At 44.9% G+C, this 10,672-nt stretch overlaps 1 protein-coding gene across 5 annotated transcripts in view; it reads right to left on the bottom strand.

Annotated features, from left to right (window-relative positions):
* Positions 1 to 10,672, bottom strand: part of ATXN7L1 (ataxin 7 like 1) — a 212,645-nt gene that overhangs the window by 134,583 nt on the left and 67,390 nt on the right. For all 5 annotated transcript variants that reach the window (XM_025041921.1, XM_006925372.3, XM_025041920.1 and 2 more), the window contains exon 3: positions 4,642 to 4,746. In XM_025041921.1, coding sequence (XP_024897689.1) covers positions 4,642 to 4,746 — 105 coding nt within the window. The remainder of the gene's footprint in view (positions 1 to 4,641; positions 4,747 to 10,672) is intronic.

Raw genomic sequence — 10,672 nt, 5'->3', positions numbered from 1 at the left:
GACCTCACATGACTCCTGTACGGCAAGGTGGCCAGAGCTGGACAGACCTTGCAGGGACCCCAGAGAGATTCTGGGAGCTTCAAGGCAGTTTTCAAAGGAGCTTATGTTGGGCCTAATGTGAATGTAAACCAAGTTTACAAAACCAGATCCTCGGGACTCCTGGCAATATGATCATTTTCAGGCCGACAAGCCTTGCCTCTAAGAGTGTGGGAAGCAGAAGATGAATCACAGGCCACAGTCCGTAGGCTGACCTCAACGTGCACGTCCCCTGAGACGGGGCAAGAAACGAAGACAGGAAGCACTTGACTGAATTGGTTTTCTCATTTTTCATAAGAAACATTCAACTTAATAAAAAATAGCCACACTTTATTGACAATAATAGCTACCTTTTCTTTATTTCCTTACCATGTGCCAGATAACTATTTTATCTGTTTCTCCTGGTAACTCTGCAACGCAAGAACAATCACCTTCATTTCGGAGGAAAATGAGGCTCAGGAAGGTCAATTAGCCCAAGGTTGCACAGTTAGTAAGTGTTTTAGTTGAGATTCTAACCTGGGTCTGTTTGATTCTGAAATTCACGATTTTTCTACCATGGCTTTTTTCACATTACCACCAACCGCAAAAGTCCCCAGAACCAACTGCCTAAACACACACACACACACACACACACACACACACACACACACACAGACACACACACACACACACTTTTTAAACTTAAAAAGATAAAAAGAGCAGGACAGCAAGATCTCGAGTGCTGCCATGTACCCATCTCTCTGTATATGCAGTGATCCTTAAAATCCAGGTGCCAAATCACAGGTGCTGAGAATAAGCAAGTTTCTAAGAAGACACATAGTCCATTCTTCTGTCATTTAATAATAAGGTGACAAGTCCAGGGTCTCAGGGCTGAGCAGGGATTTGGCCCCAGCTGTGCTGGCCCCTGGGCAGTGTCCCTCCCACTGTACCACAACTTTGCTTCCCAGGGTCGTGGCCGGTGATGATGAACTCAGTTCTGGGTGCTGGGAATACAGACTTGAAAAGACCATCCCTGGTCCTAAAAGGATCCTAGAAGCTGGAAGATGTGTTGAGATAGTCCACAGATAACTGAAGTGTGTGGCAGAAGGTGGGACGTGGCACAGGAGGGCACAGTTCTATGGGATGAATCAAATCCAGCTGGGGCAATGGGGAAGACACCATGGGGAGAAGTGGGGAGGAAATGATGCCATGCTCTGGGTGTCTTTGCAGGAAGGTACCTCGCACCAGTCATTCTGTACCAGTAACCCCATGGGGCAGGCAAAGTACCCGTTTTACAGACAAGATGGAGAGATAAGAGGTGACCTACCCACGGGGTTAATGTAGATTCATGTGAATTGCTTTTTTTAAAAAAATCTCTAAAGCCTATTACAACAAACTTCAAATGCTGTTCTCTGGAGCCCTGGTGTGTTGCGAGGTGAGGAGTAGGCCAGGTAGGTGGGGCTCAAGTATCCATCCCAAGCTCAACACTAGTGGCTCTGCTTTCTATACAAATTTGTAGATTCGGGTTCTACATGTGAATTCATTGGGGAAAAAAGCTCTGTTGCTAACAAAATCAAGTTTGAAGCCCTGTTCTATGCAAGATGTGCCACCTGGCAGGTAAATGAGTCAGGCCTTGAAGTTTAGGCAGGGCAGGGAGGGCATGTTGTCCATATAGAGAGGCAGTGAGGGACAGCAACTGCAAGCAGGCTAAGCATGCACTTCCCTCATCTTGGAGAGATGCTGCCTGTGTTGGAAATCAGGCTCCTATCCTTGAAACCTTGGGCGAGGCATTCCTAAGCCTTAGCTTCCTCAAGTTCAAAATGTCCCGGGATCATATTGGTTCTATTCTGTAGGGCCGTTGAGAAGATTACTTGCTCAGAGATGTGGATAGCACTTAGCACAGTGCCTGGCACTTAGGACAGTGGTACTCTTAGTAACTTGTTAAAAATAGTATGGCTAGTTATAAGAGGTAACACAGAAAAAAAAAAAAAAAAGGAATATCATGCTACTATAGGAGGAATTCTTAGAAAAACTAAGAAATTCTGACTGTCCTCAAAGAGTTGCTATGGTTCTGAGCTCTGCCTCGCATTCTCCTGGCCTTGATAAATATGGGCTGTGCATCAAGGAGACTCACATCTGAAAGATGAGGTGTCCTCAATGCTGCTTGTCAGCTGGTTTAGCAAGAAGCTTAATGGAGACTGGGCTTCAGGTGATGAGATCAGTAACCCAAACCTCCAAACTAATTTACTGCCATCGCTCAGAGCAGATGCCACAAAACCATTGGCTCTCCCCCTAAGTTTGATTTGGCTCTTGACCCCAAAGGCCTAGGACAGAGGAAGGCATGTGTATCAGTCAAGCCAAGCCCTAGGGGCCTCCTTCCCTGGTTAGAGGGGCCTGGCCTTGGGCAGAATTCTGCGGGGCACAGTGTGGTCTCAAGTCATCTCAGGTTCCTTCCTCTGAAGACTCTGTCGGTGAATTAAGTTCCCAGTGAAAGTTTTAATGGCTTATAGGATTTTCGTCTGCCTTACTCGCTGCTGTATCGAAGTGCCCAGAATGCCAGCTCATCCCTGTGAATGAATGCATGATGATCCCATTCAGGGTGATCTAGCCTCTGCATCTTCATGAGACACACAGAAGCAACTGGCCACGGAGCTCACCGACCAATGAGCTGTTTGGGGTTTCCTCTCCACTGCTCTGCTCCCGATTCCCCCACCTGTAACCTCAGCTAGTAGCACCTGGCCTTCGACAGTTTCCCTTTGGAAAGGTTTCACCTTTTCTCTCTTCCCAAGGAAAGGAAGGTCATTTGCTACACAGCACTGAACAAGAAGGTCAGCTCGTGCAAAGCACACGACTTACTCTTCTATTGCTCACTCTTCCAGACACAAAAATGTTAGAGCTACAAGTGCCCATGGAAGTCACTCCTTATGGAAGAGACAAGAAAACCAAAGTCTCGAGGCATTAAGCAAGTAGCCCAAGGTCACAGAGATGGCTGCAGGGAGGGGCAGGAGACTTAGCCTCTAAATAGAGCTCTTTGTAGAACACTTTTAGGGGCCTCTCTCTGCCTCTGCAGGTCAGAAAGTCTTAGAAAGTACCCCTAAAACCTGGGTTTTCTTTCTACATATTGTAAACATAAAATATACCTACAATATGTACATAGATACAATTTTTATATATGTATGTAGATATGTACATATCTACATATTCATAAATAATATTAGGATATATAAAAACCACAGCCGTCCTTTGGTATTTATGGTGGTTGGCCCCTGGGTGCCCTGCAGCCAAAGTCCACAGGTCCTCAAGTCCCTCATCTGAAATGGCGCAGAACAATGCATACAGTCAGCCATCCATGTCTGCGGAATCCCAACCGTGGACTGAAATATGTGTTTTTGACCTGTGGTTGGTTGACTATGTGGTTGGTTGAGTTTACAGATTTGAAACCTGTGGATACGGAGAGCTGACTGTATAGTTATTGGGAAAAAACCCCTTATAAGTAGATGCACACAGTTCAAATACGTGTTGTTCGAGGGTCAACTGAATTTTACAGACCCAGATATATTTGCTGAAGAGCTTACATAAGCTCGACTTTCTTTATTTTACATCTATTATTACAGAATAGTGATAACTGAAAGGGTGGGAAAAAATTAGAAATTCTGAGTGTGAGAAAGGGGTAAAATGTAGTTTGTAAAAGCATACTCAATATTAAAATTGCTTCGATTTTTTAAGGCACAACATTTAATATCCTTTGAAATTTAACAGTAAAGGAATGCATTTAGATTTTATGTTCATCAAAAGGAAGTTTAGCTTAAATGAAAAGATTGGGAAATATTGTTCTGGAACTCACAGCATATCCCACAGCTTTGGAAATCGTCTGGTCCAATGCCCCTTTAAGGATAAGGAAACTTCTACCCAGAGAGGTTAAGTAACTTCCTATCTCAGGTGAGTAGCTATTTATTCGTTCCTGAGGGGAGGGGACAGTGTGGATTTTGTTATGTGTTCATGGCACCTGAGTTGAAGGGGAGTCCAGGGTTTGCTGTTGACCAGCTGAAAGGAATTTATTAGACCAAGGATATAAAAATACAGAGGGACAGCGAGGTCCCAAACACACCTGGATTTTTTTTTTAGCAAGGAGGATTCTTGGAAAAGGAAAAGCTGAACCTGAGGCTTTATATACAACGCATTTCCTCGGGGTAGCACCCCAAAGGCCTCCACATGGGGCTACCCTTGGTCCCGCCCCTCCTTCGTGTGGGTCCCAGGAGGCTCTGTATGGTCCTCTCTTTCAGGAGAACAAAACGTCAGGCTGCAGGAGCGATTCCTCTCACCACCTCTCTCCTTTCCCTCTTTGTCACCTCAGCGGCCACTGAAAGGTTGGGCGGATGGTTTCAGTCCAGTCCCATCTACTTAAACAAGTTGTAGGTTTTCTCTCATTTGTTCTGACAGGGCTGAGCATTTCAGCAGAAAAACTACGGCTCCTAAAATAGTTACCCTGTGAACAGAGGCAGAGGCCCAGGAAGGATTTGCCCGCAGCCTTGGGCTAAGACAGACACGGGGCCAGACCCCGGACAGGAGCCAAAGGGGCCGTGATGCTCCGCGAGCGGCGGCCGCCGGGCGCAGGAGTCCACTTACCGCAGTGCGACTGGAAAACCTGTGGCTTGACGACCTGATTACAGGCACTGCACACTACGAGATAGAAGTCGTCATGTGCTGGATAATGGCCAAATAAGTGCATATCTGTGGGGGAAATGAAAACAGGTTTTTTTTGAAAAAGCAATTAAGTCTCAGAAGGTGTATAGCTTCCTCTTGAAATTTCCTCAAGGACAGTTTTTCAAACAAGACCCGCAGAAAGGCAATAATCTCCACTAAAGGGAACGCGGTCTATCATCACGCTGCTCCCCAACTCTCAGAGAAGCAATTGCCTCAGAGAATCCCTCCTCACTTCACCCTCGTAAATGGACTCCTGCTACGGCTGGTTTAGTGGGCGGTGGGGGTGCCGCCTTGAGTTGCGTGCTGAGGGAAACCGGCCTCTTCTGAGAGATGCAAGTGTTAGCTGGAACTCAATGAGGCACATATTATTTTAGGATGAGGGGGCTCCCCCAAGCCCCTCCTGACTTAAGCAGAGGTCTCTCAGGTGAGTGTGGGGGTGAGGGGGCCTGGGGGAAAGAAAGAGGAGTCTTCCTGGCTTCAGCAGTTACCTGTTTCCCCATCACCTGAGGGAGACCCCAAGGTGAAAGGAAGCCTCAAAACAAGTGACTTGTTTGCTGCCATCGTTACCCGTGTTCATCTGACTAGTATTTATCAAGTGCCCAGGCACCATACTAGATGCCAGGGATAACTGGCGAAAAAGAACAAGGGCTCTGCTCTATTGGAGCTTACAGTAGCAGAAGAAGGAAACATTAAATAATCACACAACTCATCATTTGGTTTTAATTGTGGTGCCTGCTGAGGAGACATGCAGGGTTCCATGAGAGCATGTGGACCTAACTTCATTTGAGGCATTGGAGAGACTTCCCCGAGGAGGGGCCATTTCAGCTGAGACTGCAGGAGAAGTGGGGGTTAGATCAACAAAGGGCCAAGGAATGGAGAGGAAAGTTCCAGGTCTGCCGAGGAAGGAGGTTCTGTGTGTTGGAGAAACCTCTTGGCTGGAAGCCAAGAACAGGGAGTGAGATCCGGAGATGTAAGCCTTGCAGACCAATGTAATAGTTTTAAACCTGATTTTCAGAACAATAGGAGCTTACTGAAGGTTTTTAAACAAAGAAATGATCGGCTCAGATCAGTTATGTGATCTAGGAGATATGAACATCTATGTCCACACAAAAACCCGTACATGCATGTTCATAGCAGCATTATTCATTATAGCCAAAAAGTGGAAACAACCCAGATATCCATCAACTGGTGAATGAATAAACAAAATCTGGCATACCCAGACAATGGAATAACTATTCAGCCACGAAAAGGAATGAAGTACTAATACTTGCTATAACATGGGTGACTCTTGAAAACATTATGCTAAGTGAAAGTAGCCAGACACAAAAGGCCACCTATTGTATTATTCCATTTATACGACATGTCCAGAATAGACAAAAACTAGGTTAGTGTTTGCGTTGGGCTAGGGGACTTAGAGGGAATTGGGGAGTGACTGCTAAAGGGTACAGGGTTTCTTTTGGGGATGACAGAAATGTTCTAAGATTGATGGTGGTGATGGTCGCACATGCTGTGAATATACTACAAACCACTAAATACGTATACTTTAAATGGGTGAACTATGAAATATGTAAATAAAAGTCAAAAAAAAGGAGAGAGATCAGTTCTGAGGAAACCGGTGGCCACATCTCCTTGTGCACTACTGGGTGCAGGCAGAGCCCTGGGGGGCACCTGGGCCTGTCTCTTCTTAGCCCATTGGCTCTACAGACACTTCAGCTCTGAGAGCAGGGTGCTCAAAACCACTGGGAGTGACGGAGGAATTAAGATCATGTATGCATAAAAATGTTTTCTGTCACAACTCCTCTGAACTTCTTATCCCCAAACCCCTAAGTCCTCATTTTATAGACTCGATCCATGTCTTTAATGAAAACCACCAAACACACAATGGCCTCGCTGCAGTGCTAGGTCATGATATGGATGGAGATGGCTCATTTATAACCAAACAAATGCTTTAATGGAGGCACACAGGGCTCTGTGTTCTGTACTCAGAGCAGCCCTGCTTCTTAGAGGGAGGCAGAATTGACACATGTGTCATACGCAGGAGCTGAGACATCCACTGCCCTGGAGGAGGTATGTGATTAGAAGGGTGACACGGCTCCCATTGCAGGGTCCTCCTCAGGTTTTAGGTGCGTGAGGACGCAGCTCACCCCTACCATGTGTGACGGGGCAGGGCTGGGGACTAGGGCCCACTGAGTTTCTAATTAGTCAGTGGCCCTGGGCCTGGCCTGTTATTTCCCCTCTCTAGGACTTGCCCCTATTTCAACTTTTGACTAAGACTGGTTACTAGAGGGGAGCATTCTTAGTCAGTGCCTGGTGGGCGGAGAGGCCTGTGGAAAGAGAGGCCGTGAGAGAACCCAGCTGTGACAAGAGTCCTGAAGGGTGAGGAGGCCCCGGCTGGACCCACCCAATCTGTCCAGGGCTCCAGTTCAGAGCTTCACAGCATGAGAGGATGTCTCGTGCTCCTTAACTGCCGATACCACTTCTGTTTTACTTTTTATTTTCAGGTAATTTCTATAATATACATTCTTTTTTTTTTTTTTTTTTTTTTTTTTTTTTTTTTTTTTTTTTTTTTTTTTTTTTTTTTTTTTTTAAATAAAAGGATCCACGTTATTTGAAGATACATTTGAAAAATACAGAAAAGCCAGAAAATTAAAAAAAAAAAAAAAATCACTGGCAACCTTTATCAACACTTTGCATCTCATTTAGATGCAGTCACATTTTATATCTAGGAACATGTGAAACCAGGAGTTGGAGAGGGCTAAGATACTTATTTATTCAACAAACATTTACGGAGCTGCCCTTACATCCTTTCTGAAATAGGTCAAGCTATAAAGGAATAAAAGAAATTCATTAGTTAAAATTAAACAAGCATTAACAAAAATTTCTTGAGCACCTACTCTGTGGTAGAAACTGTGCTGGAAGCTAACACCAGACACTGTAGGGTGTGGGGAATGTGTCTCTGTACCTTTGTTGTACTCCTCTGATGACCTTGGAGGCCTGCCAGGACTCCATTTGATATCCCATGGCTTCTGTATTCCTTCAGAAATCTGTAGAGCCTCCACCCCTCCCGCCCCAGTCACACACACACACACCTCTATGTCACGAGTTGAAGGTAAAGGTGAGGCTAGTCAGAGAACCACCTGGGGGTGTATTCTACTCCAGGCCCTTCACTCCACTGAGACTTTTCTTGATTTCCTTTAGGGTAGTTTCACCTTTCCACATACCTGCTCAGAGCATGTCTCCTATGGAAATCAAGAAGACCTGCTTGCTTGCTTGATTATTCCTCAGTGGGCCGACTTTAGAATCTCCTCTACAGGCTGCCCAGGTTCTGAGAGCCTGGCACATGGAGAGCAAGATAGCATATTTGGCTGCTTGGAAGACCACTGCTTCATGTGGCTAGGCAATCACAGTCAGCCCACACTTTGCTCAGGGATGAGGAGGAAGGACAGGGAGATTTGAAAACTAGTATATCCAGCATAATGCTAGGTATTCCATTAATTAATTCTCTCTCTCTCTCCATCACCCAAATAAAACATTCAGTGCACAGTTAAAAAATAAAAACTGGTGTGTTGAGGTGGGCTTGTACCAGCCAGTTGTGCATGTCTCTTCCTAACTCATTCCGTGATGTCATGGTGGTAGCTTGAAACCAGCCATCTAGGAGTATTTACACCATGGAAATGAGCAAACACTATAGATCAGGTCTTTTCTTTTGGAGAGCTGGTTGTTAAACATTTACCAGTGTACCACTGAATAAAAGTGAGAAAAAAGGGGAGAGTGAAACCACCTGTAATAACACCACCTAGGGATAAACCACTTCTGACATACTAATATACATCCTTCTAGACTGTTATATGATAACCTTATCTTAGTTAATCCTCATAATTAACCTACAAAGTTGGCATCATTTCCACTTTCTAAGCAAGGAAACTAAGGTAATTTGCTTGAGACTCCAGGGCAGCGATTTGTTACGTGGGATGAAATTCCAGGACGCTGACTCTAAAGCCAGCGTTTCCTCCTCACAATAGGCTGCTTCTTTCATAACAGAGCAGGAACCCATTTCACAGATGAAGGAACCAGTTTGGAAGGCTCGTCTGGATGAATAATGGCTGTGCCATGGCTCCCCGGAAGCCGCTGGCATGAGCACACGCCTGGGGTCAGGAGGGGTTTAGAGCGCAGTGTTCACTGCTGTGCAACCTGAGAAAAGGTGCCCAATCTTCCTGAGGGTCAGCTTCTTCATCTATAAAATGGGGTAACACCTCCTGCCTCATGGGGTTGCTGGAATGGCTCATAAAGGCTGCCTGGCCTTGTATTTTCTTCTACCAGACATTGGAGGGAGAGTGTGGACAAAGCTTTAATCAAGATCATCGCCCCTATTTTTAAAACCTAAGTAGTTCTCTCCAGTGGGAGAGGCCTGGCTCCAGGCAACACATTCTTTGACTCTCCCCGACGACCATTCCCAGCTGACTCCCTGGGAAGCCCGGGGGTCCTTCTGACATGCAGAATTTCCTGTGAGTGCATGTGCAAATTCATGCACATGTGTGGACAGATGAGCACTGAGAGCCATTGGCAGGGTTCTCTCTCTAGGCTGTAGTTGGATTCCAAGAAAACATACACAAAAATGAGACTTCGCACAGTTTCAAAAAGTGTTCAACCATCTCCCAAACAAAGCCTAACCTGTTTCGCCCCATTTTGTTTCTGCAAATGGATCAACTATAGATCAGATATGGGATAGCACCAACATGGCATTATCACAGAGGTGACCTTAGTCATCTTCCTGGCCTGATCATAGGTGCGGAGGGAGCAAACTCCATTAGCTCCATTTTGCAGATGAAGGAAACAGAGGTACACTTGCTTCTAGGTCAGCAGTTTTTGGGCTTTTGACCCCAAACTACTACACACACATATATACTTATCTATCTAGCCATCCGCCCATCCTTCTATCCATCCGCCAATCCACCCATCTGTCTATCCAACTATCTATCACCTATCACTCAAACACGTATGTTACACTCTGATATGTTTTGTTCTATTCATTTCTCTTTGTTTCACTCTATTCCATTTCATTAAAAAAATGCTCACTGAGATCTCTGAATTAATATCAGGACCTTTTAATGGGTCACAACTTAAAGACTGAAAAACACTTTTTAAGGCAATCCAGCAAGTCAGGGGCTAAGTTGAGCCTGAGAGTTAACTGGGGATTTATAGGTGTCTGAGCAGGTCTTCAGTTGTCACCTGGGAGTCTGACTCCATGAACTGAATCATTATTGTCAGTTGTATGCTAGAGCCCTCGGTACAGCTCATAAGAGCTGACTGTATCTCTTTCTAACTATGCATCCAGCAAGGCATGTTGGTAGCCTGAATCAGCCAAGGGGGGATGGTATTTACACCATGGCAATCGGCATCCACTACAAACAAGGGCTGCTTCTCTCGGAGAGCTGGTTGTTAAAACATCTACCAGCATACCACTGACTAACATCCACTATGGAATCACTTCCTTGGATCAATTTCCCTAGTTATAAAAATGGAGAAAATTATATTCATCATCTACCACACTGGGATGCAGAAAGCTATTGTGAACTTGGGAGAAAATTTATTTTATATTAATATAAAATTATAGTTATGGTATTATTAACCCAAGAATTTACACACAACAGAGCCACGTAAACATGTCGATCACTTTTTGTGTCAAATGAGCACAAAAAGGCTACAACTTGTTCACAATCTGGAAGCAGGAAGAGGGGTGGAGAATTAAGTTATCGGAATTTTTTCCAATGTCTGTCAAAGTAATGCTTACTTGTTAAGGGTTATTCATGGAGATTATTCACAGATTAGGCTCATGATATTAAGTAATGCTGCTTACGGACTTATCACACATAGATTATCAATGCTCTTGTTTAAAGCAGGCAGTCTTTCACTTTTCCTACTGGTGAAATTCTCATTTGTGGCAGAGTCAACT

This window comes from Pteropus alecto, unplaced genomic scaffold (genome assembly GCF_000325575.1).
Source record: "Pteropus alecto unplaced genomic scaffold, ASM32557v1 scaffold109, whole genome shotgun sequence".
In the NCBI taxonomy this organism is placed as follows: domain Eukaryota; kingdom Metazoa; phylum Chordata; class Mammalia; order Chiroptera; family Pteropodidae; genus Pteropus; species Pteropus alecto.
This window is presented reverse-complemented; position numbering and strand designations above follow the sequence as displayed.